The sequence below is a fragment of the Echinops telfairi genome, unplaced genomic scaffold (assembly GCF_000313985.2).
Source record: "Echinops telfairi isolate 266 unplaced genomic scaffold, ASM31398v2 ScPeMD7_60;HRSCAF=208, whole genome shotgun sequence".
NCBI lineage: Eukaryota > Metazoa > Chordata > Mammalia > Afrosoricida > Tenrecidae > Echinops > Echinops telfairi.
This window is the reverse complement of record NW_022103958.1, coordinates 4,500,721-4,525,206: the sequence shown is the minus strand read 5'-3', so window position 1 is coordinate 4,525,206 and position 24,486 is coordinate 4,500,721. Positions and strand designations below refer to the sequence as shown.

General features: G+C 43.4%; 1 protein-coding gene and 1 non-coding gene across 4 annotated transcripts in view; both read right to left on the bottom strand.

Moving 5' to 3' along the window:
* Positions 1 to 1,215: 1,215 nt before the first annotated feature.
* Positions 1,216 to 24,486, bottom strand: part of CKAP5 (cytoskeleton associated protein 5) — a 115,090-nt gene continuing 91,819 nt past the window's right edge. For 2 of the 3 annotated variants that reach the window (XM_045290889.1, XM_045290890.1), the window contains exons 27-45: positions 22,718 to 22,806; positions 19,728 to 19,853; positions 18,551 to 18,700; positions 18,050 to 18,253; positions 17,745 to 17,880; positions 17,127 to 17,320; positions 16,106 to 16,278; positions 15,847 to 15,870; positions 14,833 to 15,006; positions 14,267 to 14,387; positions 8,170 to 8,349; positions 7,222 to 7,409; positions 6,449 to 6,524; positions 5,068 to 5,256; positions 4,831 to 4,968; positions 4,042 to 4,125; positions 3,790 to 3,949; positions 2,046 to 2,197; positions 1,216 to 1,932 (exon numbers count right to left, since the gene is read on the bottom strand). In XM_045290889.1, coding sequence (XP_045146824.1) covers positions 1,687 to 1,932; positions 2,046 to 2,197; positions 3,790 to 3,949; positions 4,042 to 4,125; positions 4,831 to 4,968; positions 5,068 to 5,256; positions 6,449 to 6,524; positions 7,222 to 7,409; positions 8,170 to 8,349; positions 14,267 to 14,387; positions 14,833 to 15,006; positions 15,847 to 15,870; positions 16,106 to 16,278; positions 17,127 to 17,320; positions 17,745 to 17,880; positions 18,050 to 18,253; positions 18,551 to 18,700; positions 19,728 to 19,853; positions 22,718 to 22,806 — 2,804 coding nt within the window. In that variant the 3' untranslated portion in view covers positions 1,216 to 1,686. The remainder of the gene's footprint in view (positions 1,933 to 2,045; positions 2,198 to 3,789; positions 3,950 to 4,041; positions 4,126 to 4,830; positions 4,969 to 5,067; positions 5,257 to 6,448; positions 6,525 to 7,221; positions 7,410 to 8,169; positions 8,350 to 14,266; positions 14,388 to 14,832; positions 15,007 to 15,846; positions 15,871 to 16,105; positions 16,279 to 17,126; positions 17,321 to 17,744; positions 17,881 to 18,049; positions 18,254 to 18,550; positions 18,701 to 19,727; positions 19,854 to 22,717; positions 22,807 to 24,486) is intronic. The other variant, XM_045290891.1, reaches the window with a different exon arrangement.
* Positions 17,532 to 17,642, bottom strand: LOC115869897. The gene has a single exon (XR_004046422.1). It is a non-coding gene; the product is annotated as a small nucleolar RNA SNORD67 (small nucleolar RNA).

Genomic DNA, 24,486 nt, shown 5'->3' with positions numbered 1-24,486 from the left:
TGCCCGGAGGTCTGGGGTGCGAAGTCTCACCACTGAAGACAGGCTGCTTTGGGCCTGGGGCAGGGGACTAGTGGCCCATGGATCCCCGAGGGCTCCACTCTTGGCCTAGGATCTTCAACTAATGTGCAAGGCTGAAAGAACTTGACCACAGGCTGTTCGGTCACCTTGACTCCTGCCCCTTTCCCTTCTCCTCGTCCAGTCCAGCAGGAGAGAGAGAGAGGGTGAGGACTGGAGTCTACTGACAACGGTGTAGACACTACAGCTGTTGTGAACGTGTAGGATCTCAGCAGCCCAGAGCTTACAGTATATACTTGTGTGTAAGCCAAGTTTTTCAGCACATTTTAAATGCAATTTTTATGGTAAAATTAGGTGCCTCAGCTGATAGTCGGGTCTGCTTATACCCGAGTATACATAGTAACCAGAGGGAGGCCTGAAAGAGAATGCTTCTCAGGGATGCAAGCTCTGGGCACTTTGTATTTTTTTCAATTAGCTGTGCTCATGTCAGAGCCGAGAATGGCCACTCTTTCGCCTGTCCTTCTGCAGCCCAGAACTCAGCCCCCTTCAGCAGCCCTTCTCCCCCATCTCCCCGCTCCCCAGGTAAGGGGGAGGCAGCAGAGCCACCTGGTTCCAAGGCCTGCTGTTTGTTTTCCCTCCGCCTTCCATCTCCTACGCGCAGTGGAGTCAAAGGCACATTAAGATGGTCTGAAACATCCGTCAGCTGAACTAGACCTCTCAGTCCTGCAGGTCTGCGAATGGAGGAGGCCCTGTGAGGTGAAGGCAGGAGGTGGATGGCAGAGGTGAAGCCTCAGATCACATTTTGGTTTCCATCCCAGACTGAATGTGAAGCAACGGGTAGCCTGTCCCCAGACCCAGAGACACAACACACCAGGCCACAGCACCTCGGCTCCCCAGCGCCACTTCTGGGCCGGTCCCGGGGCCCTTGGGAGCTGTGGCGGTGATGGAAGTCACGACTAAAACCTCAGAACAGGAGGAGGTTTCTCTGTTACCCTATTAGATGGGTGCCTCCCTCTTTCCAAAGACTAAGCAAGGGCTCCTGGGTGTGAGCCATGATGGGCACGAGACAGGGTACAGGGGCTGGGGGTGGGCTGTTGAACACAGAGCCAACTAGCCTTCATAGCTAGCCACATAGCCAGCGTGTCCCAAGGCAAGGCGACAAAAAGAGCCACCTCAATGTGGGGCATCTTGGGAGGTAAGTACAGTTAATGCAAACTTTATTTACAGAAGACTCTTAAAATTAGTTGTATCATGCCGTGCATTCATACAGAATACAGTGACCCTTCAGGGTTACAGGGAGAGAACTCACAGACTCAAAGGTAAACCATGAAAGAGTCCTAATAGTTCAAAGCTAGGAAAGAGTTGGACAGCTTTACAAAGGAGAAATGAAAAAGACAACAAAGAAAAGGCGTGGACAGCTCACCTGCATGGAGAGGAGAGCAGCGATTGACCAGTCTGTACCCTACACTAATACACAGGCAGTCTCGGCGATCGAGGCAGGATGCTGATGGCGAGAAGCGGAGTATGTACAGACCTGTGCCCCGCCTACTCCTCGCCCTCACAGGATGGTACACATGGCCTGCTGGGGTCCGAGAGGCCTGCCGAGGCTGCCTAACCATGAGGACTTGCGGTTAGTGAGCTTGAAGGGTGGCGCCAGGGGAGAGGGCGGCTTCACTTGCGGCTGCTCTTTATTCTCTCCAGTCTCTTTTTCAAGTCATCGATGTTGGCTGTGGAGGAGGATGACGTGGTCACGGATCCTGAAGAGGGGGTCTGGTTCGACTCCAGGTCCGAGTGCTGGTGCTGCTCCCGGGACTCCCGGAGCTGAGAGAGTTTGCTGTGCAGCATGTCAGTGGAGGAGACAACGGTCGGGACTGCTGGTTTCGAGAGCAACGAGGTCAGCGGAGGCCGCTCATCTTGCTGTGGAGAGAAGAGGCGCTGTTAGGCCGGGTCAGACAGCAGAACCACATACCACGGCTGGGACTGTCCTAGGCCTGCCCTCCCAGGCCCCTGTGGGGGGACGCGCACAGTACCTTCGTGTTGTCCAGCCCACAGCGCTGCCGCAGAATTTTCAGCCTTTCCAGGTAGACAGATGGCCCCACCTCCTCTCCGTTCGTGTTACCTAGGGAGGGCACTGTGCTTGTGGGAGTGGGGATACACGTGACTTCCATTTGGGGGGAGACGCCTAGAGAGGAGAACGCAGGAAGCAGCGTCAGATACTCACTTCCCCACTAGACTGATGGCTGATGTGCTGCCCAACGGCACAGGAAGCCCTTCCTGAGGCCCCCTGGCCTGGAGGGGGGGCCCCCCAGAGCCGGAGGACTGCTGGAAAGGGTGCTGAGCACACCAGGTAGGCTGAGTGAGGACTCAAGGGTGAACACAGTGGGCAGATGGAAGCTGGGCCATCTAGCTACATCCAGGGTCTGCAGGGGGACTTTTCCATGATTTTCCATCGATTCTGGCCCAAGGAGCCTGGTGGTGCAATGGTTAAGCACTCAGCTGCCAGATGAAAGGCCAGTGGTTCCAACCTACCAGTCACTCTGTGGGAGAAGAGACTTCGCCATCTGTTTCTTAAGGATAAGTCTAGCAGCCCCCCAGGGGGCAGTTTTACTCTGTTCGTTAGGGTGTATAGGAGTCAGAATCAACTCAAAGGTCACTAGCCTTCACCACACTGGAGAAGCCCCACCTGGAGATCAGGAGGGGGGTGAAGGTGGACTCTTCGGCATGTCAATGGCAGGGCAAACAACGATGGCAGCACAGGGTCATTACGAAGTGAAGAGTAAGAAGAATACGAGACCAGGGATCGAACCCTGAGGAGCAGCACTACTATGAGGTCAAGGGACATGAGGAAGCAGCCAACAACAGCCTTAAGGATTTGGTTGTGTGTTACAGATATCAATGCTGGAATCCTAGTCGCTGTGCTGCTGGAGGGGGCCCATGTGGGAAGAGCGTTTCTTCCGTTTGCTAATGAGGCCACAACCCGGTGGGACGTGTTTAGGCCTCTGCAGCTGAGCTAGAAAGAAACAAGAGGGCACAAAGGAGGAAAGCACACAGAGACCTCTACGGGACACCGAGAAGAACGCTAAGCATTTTCCCCAGAGAAGACAGCAAGAACCTTCGAGAGCTGTTACCCGGAACTCAGCCGTCTAGCCTTCTGGCCTATGAAGAAATTGAGTTCTGTTTGTGCAAGTCAGCCACTTGGGACTGACTGTTAGGGCAGCCTTAGAAAATTATGAGACTAAAAAAGACAGTAAAGGAGCAGTTCAACCAAGATAGTGTGGAGAAGATGGAGAGCAAAGCCAGATGAAGAAATGACTGTCCAGGACTGATGGTGAGTTCATCAGGGTGACAGGGAACTGAAAACAGGAGGTAGCAATGTGAAGAGCACTGGTGACCTTGACCTTTATCCATATGAACTTACACTAATCAGAAAGCTAAATTCTTGGGTTTATTCCTAGAGTTCATTGGGGGCCGAGTGGCAGAGACCTTGCCCACCACTTGGGATCCCTGGGTCAATTCTCAGCCATGTACCTCATGTGTGCTGCTACAATGCTGAACAGGTTTCAGGGGAGCCTCACGACGAAGACAGACTAGGAAGAAAAGCCTGGTGAGCTACTTCCAAAATTCAGCCAGGAAAAACCCTAGAACTTACAATGACATGATTTAATCATGAGGAGGGCACACGACAGGGTGGCGTTCTGTCCCACTCTACAAAGGACTGTCATGAATTGGAAGCCGACTCAGAGGCACCCAGAGACAACACTGAAGAGTCCATACCTGTTGAAGTGGGAATATGACCTTTGCCCTCTCTCTCCATCTCAATCATCCGAAGGCCTCTCTCCACATAGTTCTGGAAGAACTGTGAGGAGTTTTTTAGAAACGGTTCAATGTCAGCATCCGAGTATTTCTTCTTATATTCATACAGCTCTGCCAGGCCCTGGGTAACAGGAAAAAGGCAAGGGTGGAGACGGAGGTTCATGATGGCCCTTAGGCACAAAGCAGACCTCAACTGAACTCTTTGCCTCTCACCTCTTTAGTGTTCTCTTTGGAGCCAATCTTCTTAAAAATCTCGGCTAAGAAATCGTTCACTTTGGCCTTCGATGATTTTTCATCCTGAAAGGTTGAAAGATACAAGGGAGAGCTGTTCACACTTCAACTGCGGACTACACATATGAGAATCTCAGACTCCAGATCTCCTTAGCCTGTTGCTGCAGATACCGGAAGCAAGACCACTAGACCCTGCAGCAGGGAGACGAACAATCCAGGTCACGGGCGCCTCCAGCCTCAGGTTTTCAACTACCCTCAGTGAAGGCAGCCCCGGCCCATTCTTTCCCAACTGAATAGGGCAGGGGTCCTCAAACTACGGCCCGCAGGCCACATGTGGCCCACTGAGGACATTTATCCAGCCTGCCGGGTGTTTTTGCCCTGTTTGGTTTTTTACTTCAAAACAAGATATGTGCAGTGTGCATAGGAATTTGCTCATAGTTTTTTTTTTTTAAACTATAGTCCGGCCCTCCAATGGGTCTGAGGGACAGTGAACTGGCCCCCTGTTTAAAAGTTTGAGGACACCTGGGCACGCAGTAGATTTAGCTGATGACCATACATAGAAGCTTCCCTTGGGGACCAAGAAGCACATGCTATGAATAGTTTACATTTAAAACATTTCACCGCAGAACTGGTTACAGAAGGAGCATGATCACACCGGTCCCTGACCTTCACCATAGGCCCAAGGAAAGACAGCCCAGCTGGCAGATGCCTGAGACGGCCCACGGCCAGTGCGACCCCATCTCCCTCAGTCTCTCCAGTCGGGACACTCACTATTCGAGATGCTCCCTTTTCGGTTTCCTTCTCAGACTTGCTCCCACTCTGGTCCATACTGTGTTTCATCATCCGGCAGAGGTGGGCCTCCAGCTCAGACTCATTCTTGTTGTCAATCATTGTGAGGTGGTCTAGGATCTGAGGGAGGGAGACACATGCACAAGGTCAGTGCTAAGTGATGCCCGTCCAGGATGTTTTCTTAAGTGTGCTCAGTGACCTGTCACCATTCTGGCTCACCTTGGGCCCTTTTAATTTGCATAATGTATGCAGCAGGGTCTTTAAGGTCCTTATGGGTAATTCACTTTTGCACTGCTTCAGTTTCTCTTTGGGGAAGACCTTCATGAAGATGTGTATATCCAGAAGAATTCTGTCCAGGTTAATGCTGTTGATGGTATCCGGCAAGAGGCGAATCATTCTCCAGAGACACTATTGAAAACAGAACCAGTGTTTACAAGGAGTGATTGCGAAATGGGATCCTTTCTGTCACCATTCTTCTGCTCTAGGCGATGGGACCACTTCCACACGATGGTGACACACACCAGCTCTTGCAAGGTCAGTGCTAAGCGACTCCAACCAATCATTGCCTGCTACGACACATTATCATCTATTCTCCCATCCTTCCCTCACTGAGAAAAGGACCTTAAATGATTGCGAACATGCGGAACTTCTGCCTTGGGTGTGCTTGGTACAGATTGCTAATCACACCTAACCCGAGGAGACACTTAGCATATACTTAGACAGTGCACTGTCACTCTTGTGTGCCATCAAGTCAATTCCAACTCAGTGACAGTAGAACTGAACCAAAGGCATCCCTAGGCTGCAATCTTTTTTTATTTTTATTATTTTACTGGGGGCTCGTACAATTCTTGTCACAGTCCATACATACATCCATTGTGTCAAGCACATATGTACATTTGTTGCCCTCGTCATTCTCAAAACATTTGCCTTCTACTTTAGCCCTTAATATCAGTTGCTCATCCACCCCCCCTTCCCTCATGAACCCTTCATAATTCATAAATTATTATAGTTTTGGCTGTAATCTTTATAAGGAACAGGTCTCTGGGTCTTTTTTTGGGGGGTAGGGGTGGGGGCACTGTAATCTTTACAGGAAACAGATCTCTAGGTCTTTTTTTGGGGGGGTAGGGGTAGGGGCACTGTAATCTTTACAGGGAACAGATCTCTGGGTCTTTTTTCCCATGGAGCCACAGGTAAGTTAGCAGCTCAGCGCTTAACTGTGGCTGGGCTCCTTTTAAAATGCCATAGATAGACTTCCACCAAACAGTTAAAAACATACACATTTCTTACTGCACAGAAATGAAATCTGTCTCCAAAGAAAGTCATTAGCTTTTAAGGTGGGGTTTCAAACTTCTTGCCTTGTGAGTCTAGGAGAACTGTCAAGATATTAAAACAAAAAAGCTCTTTCTTTTTACTCTTTAAGGCCAACGTGATTCAGGAATTGTTTAGGCATGACGTTGGGGCATGAACTGGAGAAAGAGAAAATTGAAAGACGGAGTATTTCTTCAAATGAAGGCCTGCTTGATTTGTAGCTATGCCTTATCCCTACCCCTCTCTCCCTGCACTGTAACAAAGAAATGAAATGGAGTGATTCCCACAGTACCTTCATGACAAGCTCTGAGAACCTGGGAGAAGTGGCCGTTGCTAGCAGGCTGTCTTGGAGCAAAACCAGAAGGGCACTGGAAAGAGAAAAAACAATGGTCTAAGATTCAAATCTGCATTCCATCGAAGCTCTATAATTAAAAATTTACAGTACTCTTCGATGATATTGGATGGCTTACTGAGTTGTGGCTAGATTTAGCTTTTGCCTCAGGTTGGAATACCTTTGGTCCAAGGGGGAAAGAAGAGTTATAAATTGTGGTAGTTACATAAATTCACATCAAATATATATAAAAGGGTAGGGGTGCTATTCAACCTGTCAATTAGGGCACTAGCTGATAGTGCCTCCTTGTGGGTGTGGCCTTCTCATTAGGAAGGCCCTGGGACCTCCACTGCCCTCTTTCTGGTCTTCATCTTCCTGCTGGCTGGCCCTGGTTGCTGCAAGAGCTCTGGGATATGTCCACCGCCATTGGATCCACAGGACTCTGCACCCACCAACCTGTGATCTTCCTGCATTCTGCATTATTGCATGTGGCTGTGTGAGCCTGAAGAGGGGCTTAGGGATGAGTATTGAACTGATGGACTTGAGTTGGACAGGGCTGGGATGCTTTTTCCTCGATATGTAATGACTTCTTGTCACTGGATGTGTTTCCCTAGCCAGCCGGCCTAACACATAAGGAACTTATGAGGCAAACATCAAGTTACAGTGGATGTGGTTTCTAGGTATGACAAGAGAGAGCGTGAGTCTATGTTCTAATGCTGAGCAAACAGACTTACCTCAGAACATTGGTCTGATCTGATTTCTCCAGAACCTTCACCACCAAGAGGTTCACAGAGCGGATCACCTGTTGACCTTCCTCTAGCTCTTCAATTCTGGAGTCCAGCATTAAGGTGATGAGGCCATGCATCAGATCCTTCAACACTCCCGTGGAGGCCTCCCGGGCGAGGCTCTCTATCTGAAACAGCTACCCAGGCACAACTGTGTTTAGGTGTGTGGAGTAAGGAAGATAGAATTTGGGTGGCATGCTTTTTTTTAAAATAATAGGAATTCATTTGTTGTGAATAGGAATCTGCACAGCAGCACAAAACCTAGTTCCATGGTTTCTCCATGTACAAGTGTGTGACATAGATGACAGTCTGTAAGTTGTGCAAGCATTCTCATTCTCCTGTTCGGAATTCTTCCGCCTCCTTTATTTTCTGTTTGTTTGTTTTCTTCCTCCTCCTTTAATGTAAACACACTGCCCCTGAAATTTCCTATCTTTCAAATTGCTGCTGTCATCTGAGGGTGGCATATCTTAATACATATTTAACCATATATTCTTAAAAAAATCAAAGTATTGAAAAAAAAGCAAGGTATTGAGAAAAAATAAAGATCACACAATCCCCCAAAGCTGTGATAACCAAAACTAACTGAATTGTCTCCTTTGTTTATGAAATATACCGAATATGACCTGTGCAAATCCATCCCAGGTCCCACCATGCCTGAGGAAGAAACAGCCATGAACTGGAATTCTAGGTAGTCTGAAGCACTCTACTTTCTTTCCTAATGGCAAGGTTCGCTGCAGAATACTCCACCATTCAGTGGAAGTAGCCAGACTCCCTCTACCACATACGTCAATTCTACAAAGAGCCATGGGACTCTGGCAAATCTACACTGACCGGGCTTCGGAACTTGGCTGCAATGAGGGACTAGAGGGAAGGCTCGGTCTGCAGAGGTGTCCTTACCGAAATCATATTGCCAATGATACAGCTATACAACTTGATGATCTCATCCTTCTCCAACTTCTCATCTGCCATGTGTGTGTTGTAGATGAGTCTCAGCTGCATGAACGTGGCTATCAGAAACTGATCAATATGGCCCGACATAGCTTCGGCTTTGTCTTCCTGTCTCAGGACCTCATCAATCTGATAACAAAAAATCCAATATGTGTTTTCCAAGTTTTATATTTCTAAGTCGCAGGAGATAGTGCAAGAAAGTTCTCAAAGAGTACTTACAGGCAAACCTCTTTTAATATATTAGCGGTTGAAAAACCTAGTCACTTATATATATAAATAACCCATCTTTTCGGTTCCAATCATTCAACAAATACTTACTAAGATACTGTCAGGTGAATTAGCAGCAGATCCTGTGTCTGTCAATTCTTATGCATAAATGTTCACTTTGTAAGCATGCCTTTCTGCTTACTTTCTCATGTGATCATGTTCACAGCACTGCCAGGTAAATGGGGCTCATGTTCACATCTCCATTTACCAGATGAGAAAAGTGAGGCTCAGAAAGATGGGACTACTGATTCCAACATAAAATTCGGGTTTCCCACATCTTGCTCTTCTGGGTTCTGTCCATTGGTTGTCATAAATGGTAACATGTTACTATTTGCTACAGTAAAAATAGCTCTAATTTAAGATGAAATAAATAAGACACTGAGACAACCATTATCAATCTACAGTGACCACCCTGTCATAGAGGGCGGCAACAACATGTAACTTCAGAGGCCACTGAATTACACACCATATCCATGTTCCAGGAAGTGGCATTTTGTACACACTCATGGAATGGTGCCCCTGGATTTGTGGACCCTGCAGTCCTTTCATTCATCTCTTCACACATGTACATCCCATAAACCCACACATGCAATTTCACATCATTTGTAACAACACTGTTTCAACATGGAACACATAACATAATACTACCATTGTATGGGGTGCTTACTCTTTAAGGAACCTGGTTCGATGCTGGTGAACGCATCAAGAGTTGGCAGTTCAGACCTATCAGCCTCTCTGCGGGGGAGAGAGGTGGTAGCCTGCTTCCAAAAAGATTTATAGCCCAGGAAACCTTATGGTTCCAGTCTGCCCTATAGGATTGCTAAGTTGGAATCAACTCAAAGGCATTAATTTTAGAAAAAAACTATTATTAATTGGGAGTTAATACATATTATCATATCATTCAATCGTTCAATCACATCAAGCAGTATTGCCTAATTGCTACCACAATCAGTTTCCAAATGTTCTTTTTCCTTGACATTGTCTCTCTCTTATCCCCCACCTACCCCCAAACCCTTACTTGCTGTCCCTATAGGTTCATCAGTTAATCAGTTCTGGGTTTCATATATCGAAAAACATATACCACATAAAAAATTCAAGAGGGTGAGCCTCAATGACAAACACCTCTGAGATACACCCTCATACAAACAAAAACAAAACAAAAGTACAGAAAATGTTGAAAACCAGATGAGGTCCAGGGTGCATCAGATGGGGGATCAACTAAAAGTTTTAACTGCTTATCCCTTTAGTTTCCTATACTCATCTCTCCAATGCACTCCACTTTCCTCCCACCCCTCAATTATGGGTAGAGGAGATCAAAGGCATTAATTTTTGGGTGTGCGTGGCTTATGTCCCTCCTTTTCCCAAGGGGTAATTATCACCACCACCCTATACACATTGTTATGCTCGCAATCTCACATACATCCATGCACAGAGAGAGTAAGGTTTGGCATGCTGTCTACTGTACAAGAGGGCTGGCTACCTACAACATATACATTGCTCTCATATGATAGAAATTTATGAAAACCCCTAATGCCAACAGAACAATTCTTAATCAAAGACTACTTAATAATATGTATGCACCAAAATTTATTCAGCCATTCTCATATTGATGAACTTTCCTTTTTCTTTCTCCCAATAGTTCAATCACATTAAGAGTTGTACAATATCAGCACAATTAATTTTAGAACATTTTCTCCTTTTGTTGTACTCATGATTATTAGCTCCCCATTGCCCCTCCCCATCCCCTGTCATACCTCCAGGAAATCGTTAATCCAGTTAGTCTCTATAGATTTACCTATCTTAGATTTTCTACATAGAAAAACATACCCCCAAAAGGAAAAAGCAACAACCAAGTAAAACAGAAAAGCCACAGTTGAAAATAAAACAGAAAATATTAAAAACGAAAACAAGTTTTAAAATGGTCGAAAGGGTGGTCAAGCGCTAAGATGCTACATTTTAACCCAACTGCATCTGCAGTCATCCACTGTGCAACCCATGCCGGCCCGGCCCTGCTCTGAAGGAGGGATTCACTGGGGCTTAATCCATGGGTACTTCCCCTTCCCCTTTTTTGTTTTTAATTGAAACTTTAAATGGGTCAAGAGGGAGATCAAATGTTATTACATTTCAAGCTAACTTCACCTGCCATCATTGACTTCCCAATGCTCTCTGGTAACAAGGCTATTCACATCCTTTGACTCTGGTCAGAGGGGAGTCACAGGAGGCTTAATTCACGTGGAGATCCTGCAAATGAATTTTGGGTTTCCATTGTTATCCAGAGCTTTCTGCAAACCAGGTGTTAACCTCTGATACCACGCTTTCTTTGGATTTGGAGTTATTATTTACAATCCTTGGATCACACTGGCTAGTGTGTTTCTTCCACGTGGACTCGGTTGACCCCTCACTTAGATGGCTGTTTTTTGATAGCAGGGCAATATCTAGTGTCTTTGCCATTTTGCTAGAGCACTTAGTATCTTCAGTGATTTCTTTGTGAGGGAGAGCATTCTTGATGACCTTGCAGTGTGTTTCTACTTTGTTTTCCTTCAGTACAAATAATGTTGCAAAAACACAACTCTGTGTATGTGTATATACATGTGTGTTTGTATATGTGTGCACACACACATATGCATACATATCTGAAAGTGAAAAGAACATGAAGTACTTCCTGAAGAAAGTCAAAGACTACAGCTTTCAGTGTGAATTATACCCAGAATATAAAGAAAACAAAATTCCTTATAACTATGCCCACAGACACCATCATGCTGAAAAGAGAAAAGATCTACGTTATCAAGTGTTTCCCTTTACTTAAATCCACAATCAAAGCCTCTGACCGCAGCAGAGATCAAACAACTCATTGCATTGGGCATAACTGCTGCCAAAGATCTCTTTAAAGTGTTAAAAAAGAGGTCAACTCTGGTATTATTGTCAATCACCTCATATGCATATGAAAAATGTACAATGAATAAAGAAGACTTAATTACAGGGCTTCCAAAGAACACTGAACAGACACCACGGACTGCGAGAAGAATGAACAGGTCTGAGTTGGATTGGAGAGCACAGCAGCGGGCTTCTTAGAAGCAGGGTGCCGAGATGTTGTCTCATGTACCTGGGACATAGACCAGGGAAGACTGATTCCCGGAGATGGACATCAGGCTTGACAAAGGGTCAGTGAGGGATAAAGCGGAAGCCCGTCAACAAGATGGAGTGGCACAGGGGCTCAAACACAGCGATGATTCTGTTGTTGGCGCGGGCATGCGCAATGTTTCATTCTGCTAATTTACATGGGTCATTATGAGTTGGAACCAAGTCAATGGGCCCTAACAACACACAGACACAAGCCCCCTCACTCACTCACTCGTTCTTTCTCTCATGTCTTTATTCCTAAAAGAGCACTGAGTCTAATTATGGTTTAGTGGATATTACTATATTGCTTTCTAAAAACATAAAGGCACCAACTCACATTTCTGTATTTAATATAATACAGTACTTTCCCCAATATCTGTATCATTACTATCTGTCAACCTGATGGCTTAAACTGTTACTTTAATTTGTGTTGCTGTGTGTGAGGGGGTTTTTTGAGTATATTTTCACGTTTCATAAGGTCAAGTGGGCATCTTCTGTGATTGGCGAGTTGGTCACTTTTCTTTCTCAGAGTTTCTCAGAGCTCTATTTAGCTCTATTAGCCCTGTATCACATGGGCTGCAACATATTTGATAACATGTTATCAAATATGTTCATTCAGAGTATTTGATAACTTTCTCCAAATGAAAAACTTTACAAGTTTTTAAGACCAACAAGGTGTTCTCTCTTTAGGTTCTAGGTTTCTCGCTTTGTTCTTAATGGTCTCCATTTATCCCATTACACTCTTTAAAGCAAAAGACCATTCTAGAATCATCCACTGTTTAATTAACATTCCCCTCGTCTCTCTCCAGCCTGTAGCAATTTCTGAGTCTTTCCTTGCTACTTTTCAAGGTGGCAGACCAGCTACTTTATAAAATGTACTTCAATTTGCATTTTGCTGATGTGGTTTTTGTGATTAAATTCAAGTTATGGATTGTTAACAAGAATATTATCAGAGAGATGCTGAATTCTCACTGAATCGTTCCAGGGCATATGATTTCCCTTTGTCTCATTAATTATTAAGGTTATTCATTTTGATCTATTTGACTAAGGTATCTACCAGGCTTTTCTACTGTCTTGATTCTTTGCATTTTAAGTACTTTATAGGGAGGTGCTATGCCACTGTCTACATAGGGCATTTCTTTTCAAAGTCTTAATTGATTAATTATTATGTGCATGAGTTAGTGGTTTTTATTCAAAATTAAATTTTATTACATTTTAGTTGATTTATAACTCATTACTGTGCATGTTTATTTTGGTGCTCAAATTGTCCCCTCTTCAGAAAGAAGGTGCACTCCTGTCAGCCTTTGTCCCCACTGCTCTTTGAGCCTGTACTTGCTGTGTGGCACCAAGTGGTCTAGGCTTATCTTGTACTTTCTCTGGACTTCTTTCTTTTCAATGGAAACAGTATTTATTAGACAAATATCTGGTGTGCATGTTGCTCTTGGGGTGTTGCTGTGTCGGGACCTCTCAGTGAAAATGCTCAGGAATATATATTATATACCTTTATGCTTATAAGGTGTCCTATGTATGAAATACATTTGCATCTACATTCTTCTATATTGTAAACTATAAATTGGTATCTATGTATCTAATTCTGCTCCAACATCAGAGTTCATTCTGTTTGGTTCCCCTTCTCTATTTATAACTTGGCTGTCATCACCCTAATCTCTTTGTATGTTACCACGTGTTCACCTCTACCCCAGGCCTCTCCCCTGCAGATGAACTCTTCTCTTGCTTCAGCTCTAACTCATCATCAGAACCATCCGGCACTCCTGTGTCATCATCCCTCCTCACCCACTTGGGCTCTCCCTTGCCATGCCAAGATGGGCCATCTGCATGAACATCAACTTCATCCCACGTGGCCTCTGCCTCCCGGCCTGCACCACCCTTCCAGTATGCACTCCCTCCTCACAGTGTATGGATTCTGTGGCCCTCACACCGTGCCACCATGGCTCCTTGTTCCAATCTCCTTGCCACTGGATTTCTACTTTGCTCTGTGCCAACTAATATACTAGCGTTAGGGCTCGATTGTTGTAGAAGGGCAAAGCACACGTAGCTTTTCAAAATTCTTTAGTGATTTCCTATCACATTTAAAATCCAAATCAATTTACTCTGAGGGTCCAGAGCCCTACCAGAGCTGGACTCTGCCCAGCCCTCACACCTCATTCTGCACCATTCTCTGTACTCGAGACACACGGGCCTTTGTGTGCTCGTTGGCCTGGGATGGCCTGCAGAGCTCACCATGCCGTCTTTCTGTCCCCCCGAAAGCAAGTAACTACTCATTCTCTCTTGGCCATCTCTCCACGGTAGTTACATGTACACAGTCGTCATTACGCTCTTCTTTTTCTTTTCTGGTTCGTCTCTGTTTATTACCACCTGGGTATGTTACAAAATAGTTGGTGCCTCCACATTCACTGTTACACATCTGCTCTCTGGTGAGTGAGTGCAATTATAAACGAGTGAGGTTCTCTAAAAGAGCTATATCCATGTCAAGTGATGACTCTGAAAAGGTGCCTGTGCATTTATTCTTCTGTCATCAGGGTGACAGTAATGTTTCCCATATGCCCTAACACTATGAGTCCATCAGCGTACAACTCATTACTCTCACAGCCTCAACATCTAGTGCTGGAATCACTGTCGTGGGTAGCACTGCCATTACCTGCGTCAGAGCTTGGATGCTTGTGTTGATGTCACCACTCGCTACTTGGGAGATAATAAAATTGATCGTGGATGCTGTATTACTGTGCATGTCATCGAAATGTGGAGAAACGGCCCGGATCCTAGACAGCAGAGTAAAGGGGGAAAACTCAATCTCAGTGACAAGACATCTTTGTAAATAGGAATTATGCAAATCCCTGCTAGGTTTAGGTCTTAGCAAATAACTGCTGCAGTCAGGCAGTCAGTAACTCTAAAATGTCTTCACTGCAGACTGCCAGCAGAGTAGGATGCCTGGTGGCACAGTAGTTAAGAGCCTGGCTGCCAACACTGAAAAGTTAGTGGTGTGGACCCTACCAGCTGCTCCATGGGAGTAAGGTCTGGCAGTCTACTTCTGAAGATTTCTAGTCTTGGAAATCCTGTGGGGCAGTTCTACGCTATCACTATGAACTGGAATGGACTCGACACCAACATGTTTGGGTTTTTTTAATAGGCAGAGGGCTTTTTTAACATATGTACTCTGATGATGCGGGTGAACTGTTTAAATACACAAGAAGGAGTCTTACTTACTTGGGTTCAGGAATTAGGACCGGTTCAAAAATGTCATCTAGTTTGTGCTGGACAAGTTCGGGCATCTCACATCGGACTGTCCCATTGTCATTCTCAATCTCATCTAGATCCAGCTGGAATTCTCGGCGAACCGTCTGGGCTGCCTCAGGATGTCCACCCATGCTTCGGGCTTGGCTGAGGGAAACAAAGAAGGCTCCTGAACTAAAAGCGACTTCTTAACCAAAGGGCAAGCGTAGCACTGCCAGTTGCCCCAAAGCGTCAAGACAGATGTATAACGTCTGGTTTCAGCCCCCCTTGAGCCTAAGCAAGTGCTTTCAATGGCGAACAACACTGGTTCCTGCCTATACTGAGCAGAGAATCTGTCTTTGCAGAACCTGCCAGCTCAAGGTATTCGCTCTAGTTCACTAAAGCCAACAAACAGGATAGGGCAGAAAATAATAATACACATATAATACTTATGTTGACTTAGAGCTCATTTCTTGTGGACACAAATAAGAGAAAAATCTAGATGACTGGTTTCATCAAATTAACCAGTGTCCACATTTTTCTAATCTTATATATCTGCTACTTGGAGGGATAGTCATCTCTTCTCTTTAGGAATATTCACTCCAGGCAGGTCAGAGAAAGCATTACATCCAAATCATAGGTATTCCGTTTCCAAATTCAAATTGGTTAAAACTGTATCGATGACATAATCCAAAACAGAGCTGTCCTGCTAGGAGGGCAGTGTTTTGAGTCTTTCAGCCAATTCTGGGTTGCATGCGTTTTAGTTAGCCTTATCTCAAGAACATGAACCTACACACAACAGCCAAGCACAACTAACCTAAGGAACAGAGTGAAGCTGTATTTAGTCACGTGACACTGAGCTGTCATGTCTGCCAGTGGAAGGCTTGATTTCTGGGATGCTAACGGAGCCCTCCACCCTGGTTACATACTCTAAGCAAGAGGGGATGGAGTCAGAAGTAAGAAAGCTAGAAGAGCCCTGCTAATGAGAAATTAGCAGTCAGTACTTACATCCTATAAGTGCGATACATAATTCTGTCCACGGAAAGGCAGTGAAAGAAGGCACAAGACCATTTAGAAGTGGTTTTGAGACAAAGACAAAGACAATGAAGACTGAAGGATTAAACAGTTGATTACAAGCCATTTACCCAGACGCTCTGTCATGCACGATAATGGTTACAAGAACTCAAGACTGTGTTACGAGACAAGCTCTGAGCACATAAGGCAAGTCCACAGAGACACTCTTGGACCACATTCTCCATTCACGTACTTGAGCTTGGAGGACATGTCTTCAGCTGGTCCCTTGCGTAGCACGTTGGCATTGGAGCTGGTGTTCTGTGTACGCTGTGGCTTCTCGTCCACCTGTTTTACTGGGGCCACAGAAGGCCTCTTTGCTGACCGCTTAATCCTTTCCTCGAGCATGCTCATATCCTTCTCAGAAAGCTGCAATGAGGCCACAATTAAGGCATTTGCACACCCCTGTACTAGAACGTGAGAATTAAATAGCTACTTGCAGAACTCAAGAATACATGTCCGTTTTCTGACTAAGAGAACTGACAACATTAGAACATGTTTACTTCCAAAACACTGTCTACATCTGGAAAGCAACCATGGCTAATATCCGACTAGCTGTAAGAACACCTATGAAAGAAGAAAACCACGACTAAGTTAAAAGGTCAGAAGATTAACAGATGCTTTGTTTGTTGTGAATACAGGCAATAAAATGCTCCCCGGCTTCAGCGCCTTCTCTGGGTAGTAGTGAGGATTTAATTGTAGAATGCAAATGAAAACCTTCTAGCACAGTGTACATACTTGGATACAGCACAGTATAAATACGCAGAGATATGAAGAGGCAGCTGAAGTACAGAAATGAGCTGCAGTCACGACTGGAATTAGACATGTTGTCAGTTCTCTTTGCTTAGTGAACTTAGTGACTGGCTCAGAGGAAATAGTAATTCAAGGCAGAACTTAAGGGGCTTGGGAAATCTGGCTAATGGCTGTAGTACAGGACTTTCTTTCAAAAGAGCTCTCCTCTCTGGACAGCAATTGGTAGGTGTAGATGCTCAGGGAAGAAAACATGATTTTTCAGTACACTCTAAGCCTAAATTGGCCTCTGATAGTCAGGGGGCACCCTCCATGATTTACCTGGGTTCTAGGGCAGACTAATCAGTTGAGTTGAATAAAAAGGGGTAAAAATTTCGATCGAGTTGAGATGGCATGAAAGCTGACACCTATGAGATTTTTGGAGTTCTCACAACACACTGCCAATGCTCAAAAGAAGAGTCACTCACATTTCCTATCAGCTTGAACACTTGATCGCCATGTACGTTGTACACCGTTACAATGGTATTAAGTGCAGCATTGCGTACAGCGTTGTCTCGGTCTCCTATGTGGATAGCTATCTCCTTTAAGGCTTTTCCTGGAGTTGGTTGGCAAACGTTCATGCCATAGGACTCAACCAGACACCCCAACTCTTCTAGGCACTCTGTTGGGAGAAAGGCTACATTAATGACAGACTCAGCACATCTTTGGCAGACAATTGGTCTTCACTGGATTATTTGGCTGTGTGTAAGTGAAAGACTAAAACTGTCTTCCAGTTCGGTCTAGAGTTTTTGCTTGTTTACTGCTACCACCTTTTTAAAAAGCAGAGTAAAACAATGGTGCTGTAGCAAGTGCTCTTGAGAGAAAGGGATGCCAGTGAGTCAGATGGCCCCTGTGCACATGATTTTGTCACCAGGGTGGTACTGAGTGGCGCCTGTATCACCTGATACTGTGGCTCCACCAGTGTGCAACTCATCACTCTCACAGTCCATATCAGAGGCTGGAAGCAAAGGACACAGATTCCAGACAAATGTTCTTCATTTCTAAATTTTCCTTTTTAAGGGGTCAATTTAAATGAAATCCTTCACCTGCTCTCTGTTTAGAGTTTTTGGATTTCGTTCCTTCCATGATGAAAGGGAACATCTTGCTGGCTGGGTAGACAAGGCACATCCGGTTCAGGATGGCACGGACGTCTTTACGAATGACATCCTTTGGCTCTCCAACCTAACCAACAAGGAAAAGAATGATTAGGTGAATGGCACTGGCCCTTCTCTCATGCAGACCAGAGGCGTGGGCAAGAGAGGCCGAGGGCGTCTCTAAGACATGATACATGAAAGTGGGAGAGGTCAGCTGGGAGCTTGAGCAGTATTCTACAGTGAGACCACTATGTTACCTTGAGGATGAGATAGGGGATGAAGGAAGAGGCTTCATTCTCAGTGAGATGGTACTCCTCCTCGCTTAGCAGGGTGAAGAGTAACTTTAAATATTCCAGGGCTTTCATTAGGACGCTTGTGTTGGTGTCAAAAAACCGCAGGGTAAGCCATTTTAAGATAAGATCCAGGCAACCAATGACACCTTCTTTTTCACTCTCCAAATGCTTAAAATAAAGAAAACAAAAGCCTCATAAATAAGATTATAGAAAAGCTGAAGTTCTATTAGGTTAGTTAAGTACTTCTTAAATTCTACTGGAGCTCCAAAAGAAAATGATGGGTTAATTTAAGACCTAAAAATTCTAGACACAGTCACTTGTTCTATTAAAAACAAAGACAGCTCTAAAAAGAGTGAATATGGTATCTATCCCACTTCCTTCTGAAATCAAACAAACTTCTGACTCACAGAGATCAGTGCATTTGCATGCCTAAGGCAAGTGTGTAGTTATCGACTGTAAACTTACATCAACCATGACAGCTAGAGCTTTGTTATGATGCTGGAAATCTGAGTGAAACATCTCATCCTGTAGCCACTTAGCGACACAGTTAGACATTTGCATCTTGAGCTGCTCCATGTACTCATCCCGGGGAGTGGTGAAGTTCCATTTCAGCACCTGAGAACGAAACACAGTACAACAGTGACAAGGAGCTGTACGCTGGCCGGCTGGGGCTGCCCTGGAACGAGGAAGAGAACCCTGCTTAACACAGCTCCAGGAAATCAATTCAACAGGTGACCGTCAAACGTAACATGATTCATTTCTAATTATAGATCAAGGCAAAATGGACCCGCAAGCTGCTGCATTTCATGAAGTTTAACAAATATGAAAATCTTTTAGGCATACAATTTTTAGTAATTCCTACTAGAAAAGTCAAATGATACAATTATGTACAACCCTAGTGGACACTTCCAAGTCCAACTTTAATAGAGCAATTTTTGAAATATCCACCAAAATTTAACAATACATATACTGGAGAACTTAAATATAAATACTCACATATGTGCACAAAGATTTACTTACAAAGGTGTTTATTGCAATGTAATTTGTCATAGTGAAGGACTAGAAACAACCAAAGCCCTCAACATAGTTGGATACAGAAAGGTATATACATACAATGTACCAATAAGTATAACACATACTATATGCTAGGCATTGCTAATTCAGCTACTTTTGTAATATAAATATATGTAGAGCCATGATTTTTATTATCAAAAGTTAAATGACAAAAAAAAAAAAAGTTAAATGACATCTATGGTATATAAAACCGCCAAATCTGTCTTTCAGGATGCTGGGGTACAAGGTGTCCAGAAGGAGCCTACTACTATGCAGGAGTATACTGATAACAGCCTATGAACATATAGTTTGTTCTAAAAATTAAAATAAACAAAATCTCAAATTCTTCCTATCTGAAAAAAATTCTTATTTGTTCAGAGGAAATAATAGGCAATAGCTCCATTTTGTAATCTTTTTAGGAATTAATACTCTCATAAAATTGTCTTAGAGAAACAAAATGTAATTCACAAGCAAAATATTCAGTTAAACATCAAAAAACTTCATACTGATTTGAGTTTCAAACGGCAAAACTATTTTTAACAAAAACTAACTAGCTTGAAACTATTGAAGTTTATTTTGCTCTTCTTACCTTCAATCCTTTTTCGTCTTTCATTCTCTGCTCCTTTCCGTTTGGAACAACAATAAAAATAGGACCAGATTTGTCGTCTTCCTCCTTTACGCTTGTTTTGCTTGGCACTTTCTTCCCTTGTGCGTTCTACAATCAGGGGTCAGGGAAGCTTGATTAGATGCTGCTGCTGCCCAGGAAAAGGGCACTCTATACAACAGAGACTCCTCTCTACAGGACCGTTCACGCGAAAGACACATGAGCCATAGAATCAAGTATACAACACTATGCTTCTGTACATGTTCTCTCGAAATGTTCCAAATAGCACTCTTTAAAAAAAAAAATCATTTTATAGGGGGCTCGTACAATTCTTATCACAATCCATCCATCCATCCATCCATCATGTCAAGCACATTTGTACATTTGTTGCCATCATCATTCTCAAAACATTTACTTTCTACTTGAGCCCTTAATATCAGGCTCCTCCTTTTCAACCCTCCTACCCCACTACCCCCTCCCTCATGAACCCTTCCTAATTCATAATTTATTATTATTTTGTCGTATCTTACACTGTCCGACGTCTCCCTTCACCCACTTTTATGTTGTCCATCCCCCAGGGAGAAGGTTATGTGTAGATCCTTGTAATCCGTTCCCCCTTTGTACCCCACCTTCCCTCCACTTTCCAGGTATTGTCACTCTCAGCACTGGTCCTGAGGGGTTCATCTGTCCTGGATTCCCTGTTTCCAGTTCCTATCTGTACCAGTGTGCTTCCTCTGGTCTAGCCAGATTTGTAAGGTAGAATTGGGATCATGATAGTGTGGGGAGGAAGCATTTAAGAACTAGAGGAAAGCTGTATGTTTCATCGTTGCTACCCTGCACCCTGACTGGCTCCTCCCCTCCTTGCAATCTTTCAGTAAGGGGGTGTCCAGTTGCCTACAGATGGGCTTTGGGTCTCCACTCTGCACTCACCCTCATTTGCAATGATATGATTTTTTGTTCTTTGATGCCTGATACCTTCAACACCTCGTGGTCACACAGGCTGGTGTGCTTCTTCCATGTGGGCTTTGATGCTTTTGAGCTAGATGGCTGCTTGTTTATCTGCAAGCCTTTAAGGCCCCAGACGCTATATCTTTTGATAGCCGGGCACCATCAGCCCAAATAGCATTCTTACGTAAATTGCTGCTTAGTCCTGGTAATGGCATATAATGTGGCTGGGAAAACTGCCATTACTATCACTAGCCTGGGTCACGGACTATTTTTGTTGATTGTATAATTCTATTCTTTCTTGAAATCTTTAGCTTTACTTACAAGCTTTCCATATTTGTAACATTTGGAATGACATTTGCACCTCTCACATCACTTGGCTGAGACCCCGTTTCGGTCTCTCTATATTTAAATGTATCTTTATCACATTAGTATCATCTGAGATGCTTTGGCCTGCTTCGAGGGAGAGTTGCAAGAAGTATTTTAAGTAACTAAGCCATGACAGTGGTTTTATGAAATAACTAAAGATTTATCATATTTGATTCAGACAGAAAGAATATAGTAAACACTCAGGCTCTCTAGTTAAAGTAATAGTTGAATTAAAAATGTAGCAGGAGTTCACTATTTCTAGTTGGTCAGATTTTTTTCTTCTTCTAGTTCAGATACCAAAATCATTCAATTGAAACAAATATGAAAACATGTATGTGAAAATGCTTTGTAAACTGCAAACGGAAGGAAGGTGTGACAAGGTACGACATTAAAAGAGTTGAACAGATCACGGTATTAAGGACTGTTGAATCGGGTGTGGACACGAGGGCGAGGCGGAAAATAACAGCTTCAATGAAATGTTAGCTGGTAATGACTCACTCAAACCAATTCACTGAGCAACAGACTGGAAATGCATACGAAAGAAAACAAGTCATTGTAACATTTAGAAGAATGGCCAGAGTGCCCATACTATGAAGGAGTGTGACTCCACATGTCCTGGGAAAAGAAACAGTTTTCACCCACAGGCACACACACACACCCTTTTACCAGGTACATGCAGTTAGTGAAATAACTTTCTCTATACTTATTATTAGAATTCCACGAATTACTAATTCTATAATTTTCCTTTTGCAAAAATAATCACTTCTGTGAACACAGTAACAAGTTCTGAATTTCGGTAATAGAAATGGGTGACAATTTGCTCTGATGCAAAAGTGGAATTATACTGAAAAAGACCCCGTGGAGAAATTTAGAGATGCGCACCCGGACAGGAGTCCTTTACTACATTCACTCCGTGTGTGTGCTGAAAGCATTGGTGCTGCACTGAGAGGGAGCACATATGACTTTATGTTACCTTTTCCACTGAGGTTTTCTATGTTTTGTTTTGCTATTGATTGTTTTTCCTATTTGTTTTTTATATATTTTTCTTTATATGAAATCCAGGGCAAGTAAATTTATATAGGCAGTCAGTGGATCAATAATTTTTTGGTGCATGGCAGGGCAGGTTTGGGGGAAATGGGGAGTTAACAACGAGTCCTAGGAAGAAGGTGCTCTACAATCGATTATAGTGATGACTACGCAGTTCTTTTTAATATGCTTGACCTATGAAGCCACATGTTTCCACATGTCAATAAAGCTGCGAAAAAGAGACATTTTCTTGCAGAGGAAATCAGGACACTTTCCAGTAAAAGGATCTAACTGTACCAAATTTAAAGGAAGCCAATTTCCTGAAATCTAAATCAATCTTATATATTTGTTCTATCACACCTACATAAAAATTTGCTCTGCGCTCCTGCAGATTTCCACCACCCGCCCCCAAAGATCGGAGTGACAGAAATTATGAAAGTATCTCTTTAGGATGAGATGTCTGGTTTAAGGCTTATATTAAAAATGAGCCACAAAACACTTGTATACACATAATTTGATAAGATCATTGATGGCAATGTTCTTTCACATATCGCATCTTTCCTAATAGTACAATGTGTCAGGGTCAAAAACAAACTTAAAGCAATACTCCATTTAAATAAGCAGTATTCACATACCTTTGCTTTAGAGGAAACTCCTAGAGTTTTGGCCTTTTTAGAATCAGGTTTGGATTCTACAGTAGTGGAGACAGAATCTTCAACAGGTGCTTCAAGGAAAAAAGCATGAAAGAATAAGCTCTAAACCGCATTTTATCTTAGGCAAGTTTCATGTGTAATGATAATAAAAAAAGATCACATGCAGATTTTAATTTACAAATTTAATTAATGTTTCAGTTAAGAACCCCCACTGTTGTCTTCTGTCCCTAGCTTCCTCTTAAAGCATACACTTATATTCAGAAAATTTAGCTTTCAAAAATATTTGAGTTTCAGTATAAAAACAACTTTCTAAATAGTTAAAAATGGGGGAGGGAGAAACGAGGAGCTGATAGCAAGGGCTCAATAGACAGTAAATGTTTCTAAAATAATGATGGCAACATTATGTACAAATATGCTTGATACAATTGCTGTATGGATTGTTATAAGAGCTGTAAGAGTCCCCAATAAAATGATCTTTTAATTTAAAAAAAGATTAACATAAAAATAAATAGTTAAAATTAAATATTTTTTGCTAGTTTCATTAAGGGCAGAAAATATCCTCCATCTTTTATACTTGGTATCCACTACTGAAAAAGCCCTGGTGGCACAAATTAAGGGCTGCGAGGCTAAGCAGTGTGCCGAGGGTTGGACTCCATCAGCGGCTCCATGGAAGAGAGATGAGGCAGTCAGTCTCAGTACAGACTGAAAGCTCTATACTGTCCTTCCCTGAGCTGGAATTGAATGGACAGCAGTGGGTTATGTGGTATCTAGCAAGATTCAAATTAATGTTATAGCTGAATATATGCTTTGATGCAAAAAGCTGTATACTTGTAAAATGTCTATATAACATAAAAAATTTCTATCCCACTAAACCAGAGACTATTGTTTTGTTTATGTCACGAATAATCACTTTTTCAAGAGAAAACATTCCAAGTTAGCACTCAGGTGCCCAGCTGGTTCTGACTCACAGGGGCCTGAAGTACAGCAGGACAGGACAGACAATGCTCACACCATTGTCGCTATGCTTGAACCCACTGTTGCGGCCTCTGGTCACTCCATCTCAGGGAGGGTCTACTTCAAGCGTGTTCTTCTTCTTCAGGAATTGGGCCCAAGTATACTCGACAAAGTCTTACCATCACGGCTCCTAAGAAGCATCTTGGCTCTTTTAACACAGATTTGTTCATTCTTCTGGCGGCTCATGCTATCTTGATATTCTCTGCAAGCGCCGTAATTCAAAAGTGCTAATTCTTCAGTCTTTTTTATTCATGGTTCGTTTTCACATGCACACGAACTGATTGAAAATACCATGGCTTGGGTGCAGTGCATCTCAGTCCTCGAAGTGTTCACTGCTTTTCAACACTTTAACGAGGTCTTTCCCAGTAGGTTTTCCCAAATCAAAGTGCTGTTAGATTTTCTGGTTCACTGTTTCTATGGACACTGATTAGGAATCCAAGTAATGTGAAATCCTTGACAACTGATATATTTTTTGTATTTACTGTGATGTTGCTTGTTGGTTTAATTGTGAGGACTTTTTTTTTTTCTTGTCCACATACATCTTTAATGAGGTATAATTATTTAACAGTTGAGGTAACAACTTGCCTAGGTAGGTGTTTAGTAAAAGAATGATTATAAACCTTAGCCATTTTATATCCAAGCTGTATTTTTGCACTAAATGATTTGTCTGTACAATTAATACCTTCTCATTGCACTTCATTATCAACTGCCTCAAATGACTTGTTTTTCTGAGATTT